Here is a 23,658-nt window from a genome sequence, read left to right on the forward strand (position 1 = left end):
ATGTGGAGAGAAAGACGGCCTCCTTTCCTGCAGGGCCTCTGACAACGGGTTTTCCCACCCTGTCATATCTTCAGCCACGTTGTCTGCCTCACCTGCAAGCTATCACCTGGCAGGCAACATTTCCAAACAGGTTTCTTCCCCGAAAACTGTCTACCTTTGCTGAGGCTACACAGGTTTCAAAATGTCATTGGTTTAGATTTTTTTTTAGTATAGATGATAGTTTTGTGTGCAGTCATCGAGAATTTAGAAACTTAAGATTATTAAGATTCAAAGGAAGAATGCATTTGATGCAGATCATGTTTTTATTTCATTATTAAAATGGTTGTACTTTGTTGGGGAATCATCCGTTATGGCAAACATATGTAAAACAAAAATATCTTTTAGTTCATTTAAGCATATTAATTTACTAGGGACAGCTTCATCTATGGGAGCATATTTTCCTCCTTGTGGCTACTGAACTGTGATGTGTTCCCTGACCTTTCACCTTCTGAGAGATTCTCTTATGGCTCACCCATGAGATTGCCAGGATAATATGGCCTATACACCTGCCACGGTGTGAACCCTGGAGACTGAACTGTCACACTTTAGGATAGTTGTTCTGAACAGTCCACAGATCATGGAACCATTGTAAAACCCCAGGAATTACAGGGTGCAGTATTTTTCCCTTGGACTTTTTGCTGGAAAATATCATGCATATGAAAGGAAAAGATTTGGTTTTAGAAAGGTCTTGATGATTTCATTGAGGAAACTTTATAAAGGGCTCTTAATTTCATTTGGCCTCAGTGGGCAAACTGTGGCAATTTCCTTGCCTTTAATTTTGCTGGGCTCTGAAATACTCAGTTTCCAGCAAGGTCCTCTCTGCTTCTGCCACCTGGTTGAAGCATGGCAGTCTCCAAATCAAGCTGGCCACTTGTTTGCTCTGCGATTGCCTGCTGTGTACAATAGTTGTGGGCATTTTCTTGATGATTTGGTCAGTGCACCTTCTGTGTCAATTACAGTTAGAAAGAGTTTGTGCCATAAGGAATTAAGAGTCACCTCAAACATTGATTCGGTACACCCTTTTGTCTTGTGTGGTGCCTAGGATGTCCTGGGAAGTATGTCTATTGACAGAAGACCCATGTGGACATTGTTTCTGTGCCGTTTCCACCTTTCCTCTCCACACTATTTTACCTCTGCCCTTACTCACTGTAGTGATGTTCTCTCCAACCACAGTTTGCTTACCAAAAATCAATGCATACAGAGGAGGTTTTGTTTATTGTGTGAAAAAACAAAGTAGATAGGGCTGGAGAGATGGCTCATCAGGTAAAGGTGCTTCCCACCAAGCCAGATTCAGTCACGATTCACCAAAACCATGTGGTGGAAGGAGAGAACCAACTCGCACAAACTGCCCCTGACCTCCACACTGTACGCACATACACAGATATCTATATAACAAATTAAATAACATTTTTAATTTTAAAAAGACAAAGTAGAACACCTTTTCACTATTCAGCCCCCAAGGTTATACAATTTTCATCCCTCCTTTCTTTCAGAAGAAAGCGTTTTCTAAGCTGTGTTTCTCTGTAATGGGGTGTAAATTCTTTTTTTACATCATTTGTGTATACTTGTCTGTCAAGTGTTCAGTAGCCTCCTCATGCATGCTTCCTAACAGATTGCTGTTTCTGAACCTTAGCTAGCTGGGCTATGGTGGCACATGGCTTTAATTGCAGCAGGCAGACAGGTGATGTGAGTTGGAGGCCAGGCTAATCTGAATAATGAGTTCCAGGCCAGCTAGAGCTTCATAGCAAGACCCTGTCTAAATGACAGCAACCCACCCTCCCCCGCAAAAAATCCTTTTGTGAATCAACGAGAAAGTAAACATAGAAAGGACAGGGAAGGCAACCTGGGATTCACTGCAGGGTCACCGGGCTGTGAGAGCTGCCTGCAGGCACTGTTCTCACATCTCTGTTAGGTGCTGTTCCTCTAGGCTCTTAGTTTATGTCTTGGTTACCACCTTGCTGAGGTAAACCAGACAGTACCAGATTTCTGGCTACTAAATATATTCGACTGTGGAAGACTTGTGTGCTTTCAGGTTGTAAGAGTTTCTGGAAAACTATTTGTGGCGATTTGAATCTGTAATCTCTGCATTCACGCAGAGTTAGCCGGAACTATAATGGGTACGATCTTTCTAGAAGAAACCCCCTCACCACTGTGTGACCTGTGACCCTGCTGGAAATAGATTCTATGAACTGTGGTCCTCTGAGCTCCTTTCTGGGGAGCTTTGCTATGGGGAATGGGATGGCTTAGCTCTCTCCTTCAGTGTGTTGCTTTCTCTCCTCAGATGATATGATTCGACATAATTTGTTGGTTTAAGTTTCTAAATTGGATGATTCTGTGCTTAATGGTTAGCTTTTTGCATTAGGGGCTTTAAATTTGGAACACCTGCTTTTTGAACCACTCAGTAGTGAGTTCTTCCTGTGTTTGCACCGAGGCTGGGGTGAGCCAACTGGGGATAGACAGCAGAAGAGAGGGGAGGGTCAGCCCCCTGCAGTGTTAGTAGGGCCCAAGGAGGGAAGCAGAACTACTCCTTAGTCAGGAACCCAGGGTGATGCCATAGAGAGAAACTAGAGGAGAGATGCCCTGAGGGAGAAGACCCTGAGAGAAAAGCAGGCTACTCTGTGGAAAGCTGACCCAAAACTGAGTCAAGAGCCTGAAGCAGTGAGGCTCCTTGAGAGCATAGCCCCAAAGGACAAGTGAGGGTCAGTGCCAAGGTGGTTCTCAGTGTTCAGGGACAGTGACTTCAGTTGGGTAGTATGAGGTCAAACAAGGGATGCTTCCTGGAAGAGCTGACACTGGGCTAGGTAGCAGAAATGGAGTACCCAGCCTTCCTTTCTTGCCTCTCTCCTTCCCTGCATCCTTGTATCCTTATCCTTGCTTTTACTGGCTGTCTCCATGGGACTCAACTTCACTGTTGTCTTTGAATATACCCCCTGAGTTGAGCAACCTCTCCAGGGATTACAGCCCTTCCTGTGGCTAAGTAAACCTGCTAGAGGTTCTGAACCTTCCAGTGCTGTGACCCCCCACCATAAAATTATCTCTGTTGCTCCTTTCTAACTGTAATTTTGCTACTATTATGAATCATGATGTAAATATCTGTTTTCCTGTGGTCGTAGGAGATTCCCAAATGGGGCATGACCCATAGGTTGAGAATCGCTGTACTTGATAGTTCTCGGACATGACTCCCAGCTTTGGGAAGGACAAGAAACTGGCAATGCTGGTTTTTACACTAAAGTTCCTGCAAAAATAACACTATATTTTAAGAAGGTTTTATTACCTCCTTCCCCCACCTGTTCTGGGGATTAAGTGGGGATTAAATCTGGGGCTTCACGTGTTGGAAGCAGTTCTACTATTTAGCCCATCCCAAAGCCCAAGGTTTGGTTTTGTTTTTATTTATTTATTTATTTATTTATTTATTTATTTATTTATTTATTTATTTATTTCAAGACATGGTTTCTTTATGTAACAGCCCTAGCTGTCCTGGAACTCACTCTGTAGAACAGGCTGGCCTCAAACTCACAGAATGAGTGCTGGAATTAAAGGTGTGCACCACCACCACCCAACAAGGTTTATTTTCTCAAGAGTTGTGTGTGACTAGGAAAGTCTATGTTCTAATAAGAAGTTCGTGATAACCTAAATCACTTTGTATATGTGGCTTCTACGATGAGAATCTGGTTAAATATAATGAGTTTGTGGGGATCTTACCCTCTGATCTTAGCTCTAGGCGACATCTGGAATCTTCTCTTCCTTAGGAGTGCTCTCCCCAGAAGCCCCACAGGAGTTTTTGCCTTTCATTCTCTACTTTGTATGACTCCAAAACTCCGTCTTCACATACACATGCTAGAATACAGCCCAGCTCTGCCAAGCACACTCCCATGGGGTCTGTGGATCCTGACTAACCTGAATTCTCCTCAGGTCCTGCTGTGAACCATTCAGTGTTGTCATAGTGTTACTGAGTGCCTACTATGTGCCAGGCAGTGCAGACCTGATTTCCTCAGAGCCCGGGATGAGTGGAGCACTGGGGCAGAGCAGCTCCCGTGATAGCGAAAACAAGAGGAGGCTCAAAGTTGTTGAAATGAAGCCTTCTGCAGCAGGGGGTGGGGGTGGGAGACTTTGGAGGGTCCTCAGAAGGTGGCGGGGCCGGCCTGCTAGTGAAGCAGTGTGGAAACAGTGTACCAGTCTTGGTAAGACAAACATTCCTAGTGATGGGGTTTTCCATGGTGATGATCAGGACAATAATTTGAACAAAATGTTTGTATGACCTTTTCAAGGTTTTAGAAATAAATAACTTTTTCAAGATTTTAAAAATAACTTTTTAGCCCAGCGATGGTGGCACACACCTTTAATCCCAGCATTTGGGAAGCAGAAGCAGGTGGATCTCTGTGAGTTCGAGGCCAGCCAGCCTGGTCTAGAAGAGCTAGTTCCAGGACAGGCCCCAAAGCTACAGAAATACCCTGTCTTGAAAAAAACAAAATAAAACAAAAAACTAATAACTTTTTATATCATTTCTATTTTATTCAGTCTAATGCTCTTCCAGCAGAGCTCTTATGACCATGCTACTTTCCAAAGTTTAACCCATTTATGAAGAACATTTGAATATTTCTATACCAAAATTTTGTGGACCTTGTTTTTGAGTTAGCATGTGTAGTTTAATATTTTTCCCTTAGGTATGGGTGTTTTCCCTGTGTTCATCTGCTGTTGTTCACGCAGTTCCCTCAGAGGCTAGAAAAGGAGAGTTACTGTGTGGGTTCTCCTGCAAGTAGAGTTACTGTGTGGGTTCTGGGAAGCCCCTGTGTGGGTTCTGGGAACTGAACCTGGGTCCTCTGGAAAAGTAACCAGTAGCACGTGTATTTTAAAGAAATTAAACATTTTTAAAGAAGGAAGTTTGCATTTTCAATTTGGTCTGTTGAGAGGCTGCCTATTTCCTATGTCCCTTCATCCAGTTTCATCCTGCCCTTTCATCCTTTTAACCGAAAACCCCTTCCCTTTCTTGTTCAGATAGCTCATAAAGCCTTCACTAATTACATTTGTTTTTATTTTGAGTGCGCACGTGCCAGGCACACATGTGGATGTCAGCGGACAGCTGTAGGAGTCTGTTCTTTCGCCATGTGGGTCCTAGTGCTCAGACTCAGGTCATTAGGCTTGGTGCTGATGGTGCTGAGCCATCTCCCTAGTCCCAAATGGAATTGAAATAAGAGGTTTCCATAGGTATTTAGCCTTTGCTTCTTAAACTCCTGCTGCAGAAGATGAAGGCACAGACTCACTCATGATCTCAGCAAACAAGTGGTTGATAGAGACGGAGATGCACACAATCCCAGATCCAGGAATGGATGACGCCATGACAAACCTGATGTATGTTTGTTGTTTCTTGGTTTGTTCCCTTATAGAACTTCTAGGGCAATGTGTATGGGCTTTCGGTACCAGTGTGATTTATTACCCACCTGATTTGTTTTCGTTTTCGCTTGTGATCATCTTTAAGCTCCTTCAGGGCCTGACCAGTACCACACAGGAATGTAAATTATCTAAAAGAGACTTTGGGCAAATTGTTAAGCTCTCAGTGACTGCCAGTGGAAGATGACCCAGTGTCCATTTACCTGTCCGTGAATTCCAGCAGGTGATATGTGAGGTGCTGTTATAGGAGGGGAAGGAGCTGTTGGGAAAACAGGCAGGGTCTAGCCAGTTTTGCCCTGAGTCCTCCTTAGTAACCCCCTCTCTTGGTAAGTGTACTATGCTGCCTTAAGAGGATTGGGCTGGCTAGTTTGATGATAACTTGACACAATATTTAGTCATCAGAGAGGAGTGACCCTTAATTGAGAAAATGTCTTCATAAGATTGGGCTGTAGGCAAGCCTGTTGGGCATTTCTCCTTTAGTGATTGATGGAGGAGTACCCGACCATTCCTGCCCTGCTTGAGTTCCTGTCCTGGCTTCTTTCAGTGACGAACTACAATGTGGAAGTTTAAGCCAGATAAACCCTTTCCTCCCCAACTTGCTTCTTGGTCTTGGTGTTTTTCACAGCAATAGAAACCCTAACTAAGATAGAAGTGAAACCAAGTCCTCAACCATGATGCAACTGGACAGTCAAGCAGTGAATGGATACTTAGGTTATTTTCACTCTTGTGATTAGATAAAATGCTCATTGATTATTCTTATTCATATTGCTTATGTATATGAGAGGATATCCATAGGTAGTCCTAGAGATGGGATTATAGGGCAGATGATCTCGCTGGATTCCAAAGACATTACCAAATTGTTTCAAGAGTGAGTGTATGTCCACCTGAAATATTTGAATGTGTCTATTTTGTCATTTCTTTAAAAAGCAGGTAATAGATACTTTATTCATGAACAAGGACTTGAAACTGAATTTTTAGCTTTAACTATGTCATAGAGTTTTCATTTTTGGTGGTGGATAAATGCATAAAAGTATATGTGACAGTGAAAGTGTAACATCCAATGACAAGCTCCATGATTTTAGAATGGCTATTATAACTACATAGAAGTTGGTTGAGATGAAAATACTTTGAGTCTGGTTAATTGCATGATGTTTTTCATTTGTAAGTTCTTTGGAATGGAGTTTTAATAATAAAAAGGTGACCAAATACAAAAAAAAAAAAAAAGATGGGTGTCAGACAATATAATATGGTGGAGTGGAAATAGCCTTGAAATTGATTGAGTTTTCTGGGTTTGTGGGAAGGGAAATCATGATACGCTAAGTAGAAGCTCAATGTTGAAAGTGAGGGAGGCAATGTGGGGCTTGGGTTCATCCCACTACTAAAGAAAGTGCAGCTGCGAGTTTTTTAATATGCACGGCAGGAGATTTCAGCAGCGCGATGATATATAGTGCACTAATGTTGAAAAGATAAACACATTTGGAGAGCACAGGAAGGGCCTTGTGTTTTTATGTTAGCAGAATGCTTCCTAATGAATAAGAATGTGCTGCTGGCTTCACAGCCATATGGCAGCTTTTCTAATTTTAGTTGGATGCAGATGCATAATTCTCTCACGTTACCTTCTAGAGCCTTTGAGATGCTGCTGAACTTTTCTCGTAATATTTAATCTATAGTGCTGGGCCAGACACCGCCTGTCACTGTTTCCATGGGTCTGCATGGGTTGCACTGCTGCCTGATTTAGAGTCACTGAAGCCAGCTGGGTCCTAAGTGCTGGGACTTAGGGCGGAACCTGTGCATGTTCCCAATAGAATCTTAGGGTTGCTATGAAGGTGATGAGACCCCCGTTTGACATCAGTCCACTGAACAATTGATAGGTTTCTGAGTGAGTGCCTTTACTCATTTTAAAGCAGTGGAATTAATTATAAAACCTGTACAATGTGTCTGGTTCGTTTTAGCCAAAGATTCTGATGCTTTAAATAACTTGGATTCAGTAGAAGCAGTTACCTTCATGCTTGGACTAACGTGAGAGTCACGGAAACTTTTAATTGGCTTTCACGTCAAGGGAGGATCTGCACCGAAATGTTTCTGTTTGTTTAATGCCTGTGGATTATCCTTCAGGAGACAACATTTTCACAGAGTGGGTACTGTCTTTTTACAGCTAATGTCTGTAAGCTTTCTCAAGTCTCTTTAGATTGCGGACAAAGGGTGAGCAGCAGCCTCTTTGAGGGTGGTGGACCTCCTTGTCCCTGTAATGGTACCTAGGCTTGTAAGCAATCCCTAATGGCTGCCACTGTTCTGCCAGAGTTAGAACTGTCCTGTGGCTACATCCAAGCCGTTGCTGCCCTCCCTGTGAAGGGAAGGGCCTTCTCTTCTGGCAGTGTTTTGTGGAAAGACTGAGCTTTTATGTTCCCATTACACTTGGCTAATAAACAAATACACAAGACTAATGTATAAGTACAAGTACGCTACCCTAGACCAATAAATAGGCCTTAGAGGAATGTGTAAAGGCCTTTAACAAAGCAAGACCACTTCATAATTCCCAAATAGCTCATATAATTTCTCTAAAAATAAATTATATTTTGGCTAGGCTGTATTTCTGATTTATTGCTGTTCTCACCAGAAAACGGGAATTTTACTTTCAAATTTATGCCTATACATGGCAGTGATATAAAGAGCTGTTTAATCCAGCCACTTCAAAGACATGTTTTTTTCTGTATTGTTAAGTCAGTTTTATTTCTAGAGATCAAATGCCCCACCTTTTCTTTTGTTCTCAGAGAAAGAGTATGAATAATAATTACTTATGAAAAAATATGGAATTTAATATTAATGATTTTTTCCAGTTTGTGATATGACTCATCTTAACACGGTCCCTGAAGAGATGGGATTTGTTCTTTGCTTTGAAACTGGAAATCTAATTAATTGGTATTGGATTTCTGGAGTGCAGGCAAATGGAGAAGGGAGCAGGCAGGATGTCTCCCAGCAGCCACCCAGGAGGACAAGGGTAGTCAAAAGGCACTGGGAGGGGCGGTGTGGAAGGGCTCTCCAGCCAGGGTTTGGCATTTGTAATACAGAGCTGTTAAATGGCTGTTTTATGATTTTCAAAGATCTTTTGGAGAGCAGACAAGAAACAGGAGAGAATATGGCTCTCGTTGTTATTCTCTCAGGCCGCATTCTATCTAAAGAGAATGACTGTGCCGGCTAAGGCACAGCAGGGAGACATGAGGAACTCAAAGCACAGAGGGACTCTGCAATTTAAATGTTAGCCTCCCCCTCTCCAGTGTTAGGATGAGATTTCATAAGGTTGTGATCATGTGAAATCTGGAGCCAGCCTTCCACTGGTGCCTCTACCAAAGGGTATTTTTATAACAATGTATTTTTATAGTTAATGGATGCAAAATATAGAAAACTAAATATAGTTCATGACCGCTGAGAAAACTGCCTAAATTAAAATTATTAAGCGGTATGCTTTAGTATAGTAATGCTGTACTTACAGAAGTATAAATATCTGGGGGTTGAAGCTTATTTTACATGGTACATACAAACAGCATGCTCATCGCTGCACTGCCGAGATACAGCAGGCGTCCAGTTGACTGCAGTGTGTCTCAAAGGAGACTTCCTCCTCCTCCCTCCCCCAGCTTCCTCCCCTTCCTCTCCCCCTCCCCCTCCTTTCTCTGCTGCTTCCTCCCTACCCCTTCTGTTCCTCTTATTTAATTTCAAGGCCAAACTGAACACTGAACAGAAGTACCCAAATACTATAAATCCAGGACAGGTTTGATTTTGATTCCAATCAGTGAAGCCATGTTTCTGGATGCTTTGTATCACTTCATAGTATTGATTACTTTCATTTTACAATTCAGAAGTGGCCCAAGCATAAATTCAGTTCGGAGCTGAAGAGCACATAGCACATTGTTTAGAGAATGAATGTGTTCGCATTCATTTTCAGTGTAGGACTGAAAGGCTGGCGTCTTGCTGGCTGGCTTCCTTTACCTGATGGTGAGCAATGGAAGTTCTCACCCCTCAGCATCACCCCCTTGCCATTTCACTGTACACCTCTGGGTCTTCTTTCACAGCCCCCTCTCCTCAGATATTTTCATCACAACAGCGAGGAAGGCACCTGGCATTCATGGTAACATAAATTTGAGGGTTATTTTCTTTGACAGTAATTTTTGTGACCTGGAGAGAAGGATTCACAGTGAAGAGCAGATACCTAGAGCTGCCAGTGATAGGTACAGAGATCCCATTTAATGAACTCACCCTGCCCCCAACATTAACTTTACTCAAATGTCCCTCTCCACCTCCACAACATTATTATAACAATAACCTTCATCTCCCTAGCAATTAAATTAGGTCTAGCCCCCTTCCATTCATGATTATCAGAAGTCACACAAGGAATTAAACTCAAAGTAGGCCTAATTCTTCTCACATGGCAAAAAATTGCCCCCTTATCTATCCTATATTTCAATTCTATGAACTAATCAATCCTAAAATATTGATCCTATCAGCTATTGTTTCAGTACTTATCGGGGCCTGAAACGGACTTAATCAAACACAAACACGAAAAATCATAGCCTATTCATCCATTGCCCACATAGGTTGAATAATCTCCATCCTACCGTATAACCCATCCCTCACAATCCTAGATCTCCTAATCTACACCATCATAACAGTCCCTATCTTCATAATCTTCCATGCTCACTCATTTACATCCATTACCTCTATATTACTCATATGAAACAAAATACCAATAGCTCTTCCTATAATCTCATTAATCTTATTATCAACAGTAGGGCTTCCACCACTCACAGGATTCCTGCCAAAATGAGCTATCATCACAGAACTACTAAAAAATAATAACCTAATTCTAGCCACAGTAATAGCAATAACTGCCTTAATCAACCTATTCTTCTATAACTCTCTCCCTCCTTCTTCTCTTACCTAGAGCCTCAGATTGTACCACTAACCACGTGCCAAAACCTAGGTCCATTATTTAAAAGGAATGAACTGTGAGAGAAGTTGAGATGCATTGAAATTTCCTGTGTCTGGACAAATGATTCACTTTAGAACCAATTCTCTAGAAACCCTAAACCATGTCCCTTAACCTGCATATCTCCTCTCTTTCCAGTCTTCTGCCTATACCCTGAAAGGTTAGGGAAGCAAAAGGAGAGCAATTTCCTATTCCCATCAACCTTCTAGTTCACTTATTCTTACTGTTCTGGGAATTAGTACCAGGGAGCTCTTGTTTGTCAGTTAGACATCAATGCTTAGTGACATTCTTGGCTTACAGTGCTGGCCATTGAGAATATAGATGTGGTCCTCTCCCTGATTTATTTGTTTTCCAATGGGGGAAGCCTTCCAGTGGGACAGCGTCCTGTGGGGCAGTGTTCTGTTTTGTGGATTGAAGGAGGCAAGAACATGCAGACAACCTCTAGAAAGGTGGTTTTCAACCTGTGGGTCACAACCCCTTTAGGGTCAATTGATCTTTTCATAGGGGTTGCCTAAGACCATCAGATAACACAGATACTTATTTTGCAACCCATAACAATAGCAAAATCACATTCACAAAGTAGCAACAAAAATAAGTTTATGGTTGGGGTCACCACATCATGAGGGACTGTATTAAAGGATCACAGGGTTTGGAAATTAAGAACCAATGCTCTAGTATATCAGACTCTCATGCAAGGAAGGCCTTCCAAGCTGAACCCATGTTCCCCTACAGTCTGTTAGACCCTCTTGGGAGGACATCTCTGGTAGGGGAATACAGCCCACAGACAGTAAGGAGAAGAGGAAGGGCCACAGGTGCTCATCCTCAGCAAGGGTCAGCAGCACCTTGTTCTTCCACACTCAAGAGGCCACTAAGGAAGGACTCATACTGAGGGCCTTACACACAGTTCATACTTCGTGCATGAGTTATGAGCTTTAGAATTTAGGGAGCGTGGGAGCTTACTGTCTGAAGCATACAGGGGCCTCCCTAAGGTGGTGATGGGTCTAGGAGTCTGCCCCCTCCTGGGGACCACAAGCAGCACAGCCTGGGCAGCACTACAGAGAAGGTCAGCCCTTCAGCAGAGTGTTCCCTGAGAAGTAGGTAAGGGGGTATGGTGGCTCAGGTCCTGACCCTGCAGCTGTGGAGAGAAATGAGGAGATACTGGCTTAACCAAAGTCCACCTCTGTGTGTGGTTATTTGGGGTTTACTTAGCAGGGAGAGAGAGTCTGATACAGTAAGTAACAGAAATGGGCCTTTGTCCTGTGATGGGCAAAGAGGAATTGCTTCATGCTCTGAGGACCGCTAGGTTGAAACAAACTGTGGATAGACAGCTTCTAAACAGTTAGCAGGGAAGGGAGCAGACCCACAGTGCCCAGTTAGGGCGGCTACCAAGTCACATCTCTGATTATAGGTGGCCCCAGTGAGTCAGGAAGGTGGTACATCTATTCAGAGAAGCAGGCATGTCTGACATTGGTCAGATCTGTGAAGAGATTGCTGCCCATGAAACTCAGTAGAAGAATAAAATATACTGTGTGCTAGTAGGAGTTACGTTTGTTAGCAGCCCTGGATTTTTGTTTTGTTTTGTTTAAAATCTTTTATTTTACTTTTATTTATTTTTTGTGTGTTCATGAGGAAGGATGGAGCTCAAAAGATAGACAACATTGTGGGAGTTGGTTCTCTCCTAGGCCTAACCAACCTGGTAGTTTCTTTTTAATCTTTTTTTTCTTTTCTTTTTTCCCCCCTCTTTGGAGACAGAGTTTCTCTGTGTAGCCTTGGCTGTCCTCTAACTCACTGACATCCGTCTGCCTCCGCCTCCTGAGTGCTGGGATTAAAGGCACGCATCACCAATGTCCAGCGTCAACTTGGTAGTTTCTAAAATGTGTTTTACATGTTGTTTCATTTCTCATTGATACAAGCCATGATGTACAGGTGGCAGACACTGACACTGAGGCCTTTGGATGGCTTGCTCTGATTTAACAGTGGAGTAGATCTTGAGCTACATCGTCACTGTCTATCTCTGCTGGCAAATACACATCACCTGGGAGGACGTACATAATTCCTACTCATTTTTAGGTTCCATAAATTTGGCTTTAACAGATTTTCAAAATGTTGTATAAAATTGCTTTTACAAAAAAAGTTACTATGGTCATGGAAAAGTAAGTTGATTGTGAATGCTAAATAGAGTTGCAGTTCATTGCTTTGGATTTTTTTCATTTAATTATGATGAAAACATGCAGTGTAAACAAGGATGTAATTTATTCAGTTTACAAGTAATTGGCACATTGCTTTTGTGTTGTTTTCTAGCAGGTTGTGGCTATGTATGTTATGCTATAAACTTACTTTACCAACCTTGAGGTAACTCATTTACACGTGTATTGTTAGCTGCACATCTTTTCTCCCGTGCACTTTTTTACAAAGTAGACTCGTGCTCATGGTGTGTCCAGCCCCTCTGTACTGAGTCAAAACTCAGCCATGGGCCTTCTCTGGGCACTTGGTGGGGATGCCTCCTCCCTCTGCTTTAACTCATTAAGTCATTTGAACAAGTTTGGTCAAGGCTTCTGTTGTTTCTTCCTCCAATGTGAAGGATATGTCCATAATTATGTTACTGAATTCTGAGCAACAGCCTCCCCCACCCCCCATGCTAGTTTGGAGAATCTCCTGAGTAGGGACTAATTGTCCCAGAGTATACTACAGTTTCATAATGTGTATTTTAAAATGTCTGCCCGGGGCCAGCAGGAAACCTCTAAACTCATTTTGTCAAAAGCCTGAAAGGGATCTGAAGCACATGCTCTGGAGGTAAATGGTGACACCTGGCTCCTCCTTCCGGCTGTTCCTCCTCTCCAGGGCTGTTGGGAGAGGCACATTTATAGGCACATCTGGCCCCCAGGAGAGTTTGGAGTTAGTCTGCCCTTGAAATAGCACCACTATCTAATTTGCTCTTATATTTGTTGCAGAGAAAGCAGCAGCGGCCAACATAGATGAAGTGCAGAAGTCAGACGTGTCGTCCACAGGGCAGGGTGTCATCGACAAGGATGCACTGGGGCCTATGATGCTTGAGGTACCACACCCTCATTTGGTTTTGTATTTTAAATGTTTTCAGTATTGATGTGCTACATTTAATTTCGGGTGAATATAATTTAAGGAGAATCCATGCTCCTGTGCTTACTAATGTATGTAACTGTGTCTGTCTATGTTTGAGTTTTTGCCTCCTGCACATGTCAACATAGAATTAAATTAGATGAGAATACAAGCTAGCAGCCTTTCATTGTCAGGAGCACTCATTTTCCAAAGCTGTGCTTACAAGCCATGTTAAGTTCCATGAGATCCAGTCCTCTGGTTAGGGGTCCGTGTGTGCCAAGGGCCTCTACTGTATAGACAACTTAAAATGTGACAACCAAAGAGGTTTAGGACTGTTACTTCTGACTAGCTCATTTGAAATAGGATGAAAAAACTTTGTAAAAGCATAACAGAGTGGCTGGTCTTGGCAGCCTTAAGGCAGCTACTGCCTCAGGCTTATAAAATCTTCCTTAGTTTTATTAGCTAGTACTAAATACAAAGTGCCTTGCTGTCCCTATTTCAAAATTAAAATTCAAGATGTGGGCTAGGGTAAGATGAGAGAAAAAATGTCACTGAATAAAGACGCAGAGATGCCAAGACATAAATTATGTCCGTGCTCAGAGTAATTTGCTCTGCTGATGACATTCTGAGCTCGAAAGACCACGTGGCCAGAGCTGCAGGCAGCATTGTCGTCTTGGAAGCTCTGTGCCTGCTGCTGCGCCCACATGGAAGTAAAACTAGGATTTTAAAAATAATGCTAGCCTAATACTCTATTGACCTTATTGCCCCTTTTCTCATAAAATGGTTTTTGTTTTTAGAAAACTTAATTCTATAGGAACCTGCTTTATAATTGGAGGCTGGAGATGGAGGAATAGTGCTCGCCCAACCCAGTCTTTGCATTTAGAAATAACAAAGTTCATTCCTTGGGGCTGGACCTGCTAGCAAAAAAGCTTTAAATGACCCAGGTTGGCCCTTGTGCGGGGGTGGGGGGCACAGCATTTAACCAGGTCTTCCGTACTCAGCACAGCAGTCAAGGAGCACTTCCACTCGGTTCTGAGAAGAGTAAAGAGGGTTGTGACAATTTAGAATTACACAAAAGAAGCGCACAGCTTCCTTTGGAAGAACTTCTGAATTTCAAGCATAAATTTGCTTGGAATTTTTCCATATAACTGTTTGTTTGTTATGTCTGGGGAGCGGGAAAGAGCACTGGAGACTCTTGAAAGACCTTTGAGGCTTCTAAAAAGAAATGCTTAGAGCAACCACAGGCTATGGCTCAGCCCTTGAGAACAAGTTCGTTAATTGTAGAAATTGGATTGCTGGATGTCAGTGGCCCAGATCTCATAAAATCAATCTAAGATTTTTCTGTTTGAAAATTATCTTCTGAGAATTGAATGCATAGAGCAAGCACCTGTGTAGAATCTTAGTAATGAATAAATGTATTAGAGCAGAAGTACCTGAATCTTGTGGCGTATGGTTTAAATTGAAACCTTTATCCCTGATTACATGTAATCATTTAAACAGGAAAAGTATGTTCTAGGCATAGATGCACACTCATGCTTGCATCATAGCATAGTGGTTGCTAGGCAACAGAAGCAAATGTCCGCTTTTTTCATCAAAGCATATCATAGTGAGCTTTTAAAAACACAAACAGTTTTGTAAGACGAGCCACTTCAGCTTTCAGTTTTATTAGGCTACAAATCAGCCTTCTTACGAGGGTACCAATCCAAAAGAAGTGACTTGATCTTTCAGAAGCCTGAGGATGTCTGCTGAATGTCCAGCAGAAGCAGTGAAGTGACAAGGGACACGAGGTCTCTAAATGGACATATGTTCTTTCCTATGTCTCTGCCAGCACGTGTGTGTACACCGATTGGTGCAGTCGGTGTTCATGCCATTTACATATTTATCTCTTGCTTTACCATGTATGTGGTTCGTGTTATAGACAAAAACTGACAGAATATTTACAAAAAAATCTAAAACCAAGCAGTGTTTTTCTGTTTGGTTTGGTTTAGGTGTTTGCTTCATTGTTGTTAACTGTTTGAAGACAGGTTCTTGATATGTAGCTCAGACTTGCCTTGAACTCACGGTAGTTCTGCCTTAGCCGCTTGGGTGCTGGGATTATAGATGTGTGCCACCACACCCCGTTTACCTTTTCTTTCTTTTCTAAACAACTCACTTATACCTTAGGATCAGTTTTAGATGAAAGAACATCTAGTTTTGTGAGGTGACAATATGATTAAAAACAGAATAGATTATTCCATAGCAACTAACAAAACAGACTAGGGGGACCAAGTGTTTCAGGCCATCCACTGTGTGTGGGGCTGGGCATGGTACATTAATGTTACAAATGCGATAGGTATGTATCACGAAGAAACTAAGTGGTGTAAACTGACTGGGAAGGCAGCTTTGAGCAGTATGCAGCCTTTTTTCAGTCCCGAATACCCTGAGATCTGTGAAACAGAAGTCTGATTAGCAAGGATCAGAAGTCTGAAAGGAGTGACTGCCAGTACAGAGGAGAAGGATTAGGCTTCAGAGTTAGGGACCTTGGATTTGGCTATTGGGAAAGAGGATATCAAAAGGACACTGTGTGCCTGCAGCAGAGTAAACATACCCTATAGCTGTCATTTATCTTCACTTCCTACAACATTTTAAACTCAACTCTTTGTGCAGTCTAGACTGAAGTAACACACAGTGAGACGGTGAGCCTCCTTACAGGATGCATGCTACCAACACTGAGATGACTTAGACACCCTTTTCTTATTCTGGAGGCACTCCCAGCCCATGCTGCCACCCCCACGAGTCCCTAGACACCAAACAATGAAGGCCCAGATGTTGCTTTAAAGGTCTGAGACCATCTGTGATTTCATTTAAACCCTGGCATGTTTAAAAGTTGTAAAAATTAGGGCTGGAGAGATGGCTCAGAGGTTAAGAGCACTGACTGCTCTTCCCAAGTTCCTGAGTTCAATTCCCAGCAACCACATGGTGGCTCACAGTCATCTGTAATGAGATCTGGTGCCCTCTTCTGGTCTGTAGCATATATGTAGGGAAAATGCTGTATACATAATTAATAAATAAATCTTAAAAAATGCCTATATCATGGTTTCAACAAACATTATTTTTTAAAAAAGTTGTAAAAATTAGTGGATTTCCCCTGGTACTTACTTTAAAACTGAGAGAAAAAGAATGATCACTGGCCCTTTCTCTCTGCATATCATGCAGAAGTGTGGGGAAATGCTGGTGTAACTTGTGGAGTCTGTCCGCCCTGGTCTGGAACACAGAGACCATCCTATATGTGCTTATTTGCCAGCAGCTATATCCTGGTAGACTAACAAACTTGGTCTTTATGTTTTGTTCTAACAAGAGACCCTGCTCTAACCTCTCTTCCACTGACTAGAATGGAAGCATTTCTGTTTCTCAGGAGAAAGTGTGTTCATTGTTTCTGAGAACTGGAAGGGCAAGGATCCGTTCACAGCAGCTGCCTAGCTCTTCTGTAGGTGTGTCTGTGCTGATGCCGCTGGTCTTTTCCCTTAGGCCCTCGATGGCTTCTTCTTTGTGGTGAACCTAGAAGGCAACGTGGTGTTCGTGTCGGAGAATGTGACACAATACCTAAGGTATAACCAGGAAGAACTGATGAACAAGAGTGTCTACAGCATCCTGCATGTCGGGGACCACACTGAATTTGTCAAGAACCTGCTGCCCAAGTCCATAGGTAAATGGAAGCTGATTCCCCGCAGCCTCCCTTCCCCTCTCTCATATTTTCTTGAGTAAATAGGCCTGTGTTGTGTCGTGGGCATAACGGCCACTGTAAAGATTCCAGATAGGAGTCATGGGTGCCAACGCTGATCCTGAATGAAGGACCATGTTGATCTTATATAGGAACGATGTGAAAACAATTCAAAAGGAAAGTACTTCTAGTAGCTATTGGCAGAGGTATTTTTTATATTTTAAAACATCTTGAAGCCTTTACCCACATCACCACAGCCAACCAACTTGGATTTTGCTGTCACCATCTGAAAAGTGAGCCATGGCATGTTAAAATTTGGCTTTCATGGAGTTCCGTGTGATATGTATATGTGTGATGTGCATGTAGAATGTTCTAAACATGAATACCGCAGTCTGAGTGTATTCATGTTAGTCTCTTGAGCAGCTGTGCAGAGCCCCATGTCTCAAGTTTCCTGATGTCCACATGCTTTGGAGATGCTGTGCAGAAGGGCACATGGTGGGTGTGGGCCAGCATTGTCAGTGGGCACGTCACGGCATAAGTAGTGAAGGCATGCGTTTGAAGAAAAGCAGTCAGGATGAATGTTGCGGAGTATAGAAGACATTTTGAAAAGACCCCAAGTTTCTGAGTTACAAAGCGTTGTGTGGTTCATGAAAGTATCAGAAAAGTGTCGAGTACCATGGAGTTACAATGTCCCTGTGCTTTTCCTACATCCTTTAATAATTAAGCATCCCTGTGTTGTCTGAGGTTTCTGTCCTGCCTGGTTCCCACAGTCGTTAAGTCACACAGAGGTCTACATTAGTTATAAACTGACTGCCCTAGTACCTCAGACTTCTTAGTAACTCTTACAACTTATATTATTAGCCCATTATTCTTGTCTATGTTAGCCGCATGGCTTGGTACTTTATTCTGCGAGGCAGTCACATCTTGCTTCTTCTATAGCTGGGTCATGACCACAGACTAGGACTTCCTTCTTTCCAGAATTCTCCTGTTCTAATTGACCTGCCTTGACTTCTGCCTGGCTACTAGCCAATCAGTGTTTATTCAAAATATAATTGACAGAATACAGACAGACCATTGTCCCTCACCATTTTCCCCTCTTTTTTAAAAAAACAATAAGAACTCTGGATCTAATACCCTTTGTTTAGTTTTTCTCCTGACCATTATCCATAACAACTTGTAACCAACATTTTAAACAAAGGAAAATATCCATAGTTCAGTCTTTGGGAATGTGGGTTTAGTTTTCCAGGCTACTTCCTGCTGGTTGTAGGCGCTGATAATCTTATGAGGACCTAAAGAAAATTTAGAATTATGATCAAGTCATGACTGGAGTATCCTGTGATACTTGATCATCTCAGGCCTCAGTCTTGAATCTGTTCTGGATTTTGAACTCAGACATCTGGGCCATCTGTTGCTACTGGAGATTTCTCAGGTGGTCTTCCTTGATCAAACCTGATTTTTCTTAACTCAGAATGAATCCACGGCCTCTCATTTCCTGTGGAAACAAAAGCAAATCCTCTTCTCTGATGTATCATACCTTTTGACTTCAATTTTGAAGTCAAGGTATTTTCAAAATACCTATCTTGGATTAGTTCAGCAGCATTTATAAACAAACATCTTGTTAGCAGCTGTTGCTCCTTCCTCAGCATTCAAACATCTCAAAGAGAACATAACACACAGTATCCAGACTCCCTGTGGATTGTTCATCTTTATGTGGCTTTATTTTAACTTCTATTTCTTTTATTTTTAATTTTTGGCTTTTTGATACAGGGTTTCTCTGTGTATCTTTGGCTGTCCTGGAATTCACTCTTGTAGACCAGGTTGTCCTTGAACCCACAGAGATCTGCCTGCCTTTGCCTCCCAAGTGCTGGGATTAAAGGTGTGCACCACTACACCCAACTACTTTCCTGAATCCTTTATTTCTTTGTAATCTTTGGTCCCTTTTGCCTTGCAGTGAATGGGGGATCTTGGTCTGGTGAACCTCCCAGGCGGAACAGCCATACCTTCAACTGTCGGATGCTGGTGAAGCCTTTACCTGATTCAGAAGAGGACGGCCATGAGAACCAGGAAGCGCACCAGAAATATGAAGCTATGCAGTGCTTTGCTGTGTCTCAGCCTAAGTCCATCAAAGAGGAAGGAGAAGGTAAGGTGGATCCAGGGAGAGCGCATGTGTCTGGCATAGCCTTAGTAATCAAAGGGTGGTGCTCACACAGAGGAAAGCGTGACGCAGTTCCATGATTCTGTCCCGTGTTTACTATTTGTATAGTTTAATCTTTTCCTCTACAATGTTGGGGAGTGAGCTTGTACACGCTAAGCAAGCATTCTACCTTGTTATATCTCAATTTGAAAGTGTTTTGTGGTGATCAATGCGGGATATCTCCGTGTCCAGCATGGCAGCCAAAAGTCACATGAAAACCACATTTGAACTACACTTCACAACCAGGGACATGTGTGCTTGGTGATCATGGCACTTCTGCATCTCTGACAGTGGCTGTGTAGGGGATCCTGGATTGCTTTGAACACCTAATGCAAATCTTACGCCACAGACCAAGAAGCATGTTTGTGGGCACAAGCAGCATTTTCCATAGACTTTCCAGGGAGTGATGGAGTCTATGTAGCTTATCTGTGGACATCAGATCTTCAGTGTGGTGTAAGAGCAAAGTAGACAGACTTAGGAGTGGGAAGTAGAGGGCTTTCAGGAAAGCTTACTGGGCTGCTCCCTATAGTGAGATGCTGATGTCATCCCTTGCCCTCCCACAGCTAATTCACACACTAGAGTATAAGTGAATCTTTAGTATAATATGGTGCAGAAAGCACTCTGTGGGAGTAACAGAAGTGAACAAGCTTTTGACCCCACTGCACGGAAATATTCTAGAGGGTAATCAGACAGACCAACCCCTAATTTAACCATTAGCTCTGGCTGTGGACAAATTCTTTCACTTCTCTTTTATTATCAATTTATTGTGACTTTATTAGATGAAATTGCCAGAAGTTAGTACAGAATGGGGATGAAGGTGTAAATGGGTCAAGCACTTTCCTGACGTTTGTGAAGCCCTAGATTCAGTTCTGAGTATGTGTACACACACACAACACTCATGATTATTGCTAATCTATAGTTGCCACTGATTATTAGCTTAGTACTTCTTAATAAATTTGAATTTTATCAGAAAGGGATCATGAAGCACTGTCATAGAAGATACATAGTATTTCAGACTTAGCCTGTGTTTGGGTGTGGCTGTTAGTTTCATTCTGTTCCTTCATAAGACGAGGCCATGATATTCCAAAGACATATAAGGCACCCTTGTGTCAACTACTGTTATGTACTAGAGATGAGAACATGTGGATTCTCGCCGAAGATGTAGCTCTTGAGAAAGTGCTTGCCCAGCACACACAAACCCCTGGATTCAAGCCCCTAAACCACATAACATCAGGCATTGTCATGTAATCCTAGCACTCAGGAGATAGGCACAGATGAATCAGAAAGGTAAGGTCATCCTTGGCCACACACAGCAAGTTTAATGCCGGCTAAGATGTAGCAGACTCTATCTTTAAATTAATTAACTAACAAAATTGGATTTGAGACAGAGTGTGGTGGTGCACACCTCTAATCCTAGCACTTAGATAAAATCCAGTGCATTTAAGGTGGTACAGCCCTAGCACACGAGAGATAAAGGCCAGAGGTTCACTGCAAGATTGAGGCCAACTTGGTATACAGGTGCATTCCAGGCCAGCCAGAGGAGCATAGCGAGACTCTTACCTCAAAGGGATAAGAAATGGGGGTGGGGTTCTGTCTGTTCCTGAAATGTAGCATAAGCAAGGGCTTCTCTCTCTCTCTCTCTCTCTCTCTCTCCCTCCCTCCCTCCCTCCCTCCCTCCCCCTCCCCCTCCCCCTCCCCTCTCTTCTCCCCTCTCTCCCCTCCCACCCCGAGACAGGGTTTCTCTGTAGCTTTGAAGCCTGTCCTAGAACTCACAGAGATCCGCCTGCCTCTGCCTCCTGAGTGCTGGGATTAAAGGCGTGCACCGTCACTACCCAGCTATTCTTTTCTTTTTTTTTCCCCATCTTCCTTTTATTGTAACTACAATACTGAGCCTTGAACTCATGGCCTTGCAAATTATAGGGAGTGTTCGCCTCTGAGCCGCATACCCCACTTCCCTTGATGATTACATTTTAATCTAAAGATACAATCTATTACTCAATAATTCCCCCCCCCCAAATAAAGGAAAGAAAACCTCCCAAGTTTAAAGGTGAACAATTGCAAGGCCATGGTGTAAGATGTTAGGTGCCTGTTATTTCTGTAGCAGCCTTCCCTCAGCCTTTCTTTAACTTAGAAGAGAACTTAGAACATGTACTCTGCATGTTATAAAGTATATAAAACATGTCACTGTTCCCCAGAAGTTAGCCCTCGTAGAGAAAACAATGAAAAAGCAGTGGCTGAGATGTTTCAACAGTTAAGAGCCCGGGCTACGCTTCAGAGGACCCATGTTCAATTCTCAGCACTCTCATGGTAACTCACAACCATATACAAATCCAGTTTCAGATCTGTCAACCTCCTGAACTCCACAGTGCCAGGCATGTAAGTTATACTCAGACATACATGCAGACAAAACATCTAAACACAAAAACTGAAGTGGGGGTGAGGTTAAACATTAATAGCAGCCTCTGGAGCTCTCCGTGCCAAGGTGCTGGACCATAGGCCGTGATTCTGTACCCTTGGTAGGGCTTTGGTGGAGTGTGCTCTGGATCTGCATTCAGTTCCCATCTCATTGTGCCGTCACAGGTGCCTCCCACAGAACCTGAAGCCAAGAAGCAAACTCCTGATCAACAGTATCCTATTTTAGTTTAGTTTTTTTTTTTTTTTTGCTTTGCTTTACTTTATTATGAATTTTGTTTTTACACTCAGTGACTTAACAAGAATGGAGCCCATCTGGATGTCACCGTTTCTAGTCGGTGCCTTTTTAGTTTGTCGGTGGACTCCCAACACATGTGCTCTGTAGCTTCGGCATCTGTCCTCTGTTCCACCTCACCCAGCAGCTGCCACCCACTAGAGCCTATAGCCTGGCAGAGGATTAATCCCTGGAGAAGCAGAGGGTCATGACAACACCCACTGATTTCTAAGGATGTGCTGTCACAGACATCAGAGTTGATTTGATGACTACAAGTACAAATCTTTATCATATTAACAACTATGTCCTGTTTAAGATTTGCAGTCCTGCTTGATTTGTGTGGCACGAAGAGTCCCCATGAAGGAAAGACCAGCCCTTCCCTCATCAGAGAGCTTTACCACCCGCCAAGACCTCCAAGGTAAATCCTTGTCAAAGAAGACAAAAGCAGTCATCTTAGAACACCCAGCTGCCTAGATACAAGGACTGTCCCTGAGAGACCATGGTGTTGAGAAGCTGTGGTAGCCATGACTGCTGGGGTGGGAGTGCTGAGGGAGGGGCAGAGGCACACAGAGGGGCAGACTGCCTTCACTGGGTTTCTTCCTGGAGGTGAATCTGTGCTGCCAGCTCCAAACAGCAGGCTTTCTATTTCTGCAGCTTTCTCTGTGTAGCCAACCAACCTCAGATCAAAATGATTCAATTTTTAAAATTTGAATTGTTCTGAATATAATATGAATTAGCAGTGATTTAAAAGTATTGGGGGAAAAGGGAAGCTAGGCGTGATAGCACATACCTAAAACCAATCCAGGGCAAGGCCAGCCTAAGCTGGATAATGTGTCCCAAATTAGAATGAACTATATAGGAAGAATAAACAAATAAAATTAATAAAATAAAAATACACAGGAAGATAAAGAGTGACCTCTTTATCCTGCTTCATTTTACATAAGAAGCTTTAGTGCCCGTGCATTTTAGTATCCATGGAGTCTGAGATGAATCCCCACAGATTCAGGCAATGACTCTGAGTAAGTAGATGGATTCCTAAGTTTTATTTGTTTCTTTAGAAAATGGACATAGTAAATGTAATGCCATTATCTCATAGGCAAGATCACTTCTCTGGACACCAGTACCATGAGAGCTGCCATGAAACCGGGCTGGGAGGATCTGGTGAGAAGATGCATTCAGAAGTTCCACACACAGCACGAAGGGGAGTCTCTGTCCTATGCGAAGAGACATCATCACGAAGGTAGGCCTGTGCAATTCACTTGATAGGAACCTTTTTTAAAGATTTATTTATTTATTATATATACAGTGTTCTGTCTGTCTTGTATGTTTGCTGCCCCAAAGAGGGTACCAGATCTCATTATAGATGGTTGTGAGCCACCATGTGGTTGCTGGGAATTGAACTCAGGAACTTGGGAAGAGCAGTCAGTGCTCTTAACCTCTAAGCCATCTCTCCAGCCCATTAGGAACTTTCTTTAGTTGCTTGTGAGGATGGTCCACCCAGAAGATTCCTGAGGCTCGTCTCCCAGAGCTTCTGTGTCCTGTTCTGGTGCTGGCCCAATGAACAAAAGCCGATAGTGTCACAAAGATGGTCAAAA

General features: G+C 42.8%; 1 protein-coding gene across 2 annotated transcripts in view; it reads left to right on the plus strand.

The window, feature by feature from the left end:
• Nucleotides 1–23,658, plus strand: part of Ncoa2 (nuclear receptor coactivator 2) — a 224,205-nt gene that overhangs the window by 159,246 nt on the left and 41,301 nt on the right. For both annotated transcript variants that reach the window (XM_050142073.1, XM_050142074.1), the window contains exons 5-9: nt 13,360–13,463; nt 16,991–17,168; nt 19,135–19,323; nt 22,380–22,481; nt 23,160–23,303. In XM_050142073.1, coding sequence (XP_049998030.1) covers nt 13,360–13,463; nt 16,991–17,168; nt 19,135–19,323; nt 22,380–22,481; nt 23,160–23,303 — 717 coding nt within the window. The remainder of the gene's footprint in view (nt 1–13,359; nt 13,464–16,990; nt 17,169–19,134; nt 19,324–22,379; nt 22,482–23,159; nt 23,304–23,658) is intronic.

Source organism: Alexandromys fortis, unplaced genomic scaffold (assembly GCF_014885135.2).
Source record: "Alexandromys fortis isolate MF-2015 unplaced genomic scaffold, M_Fortis_MF-2015_v1.1 scaffold_41, whole genome shotgun sequence".
In the NCBI taxonomy this organism is placed as follows: Eukaryota; Metazoa; Chordata; class Mammalia; order Rodentia; family Cricetidae; genus Alexandromys; species Alexandromys fortis.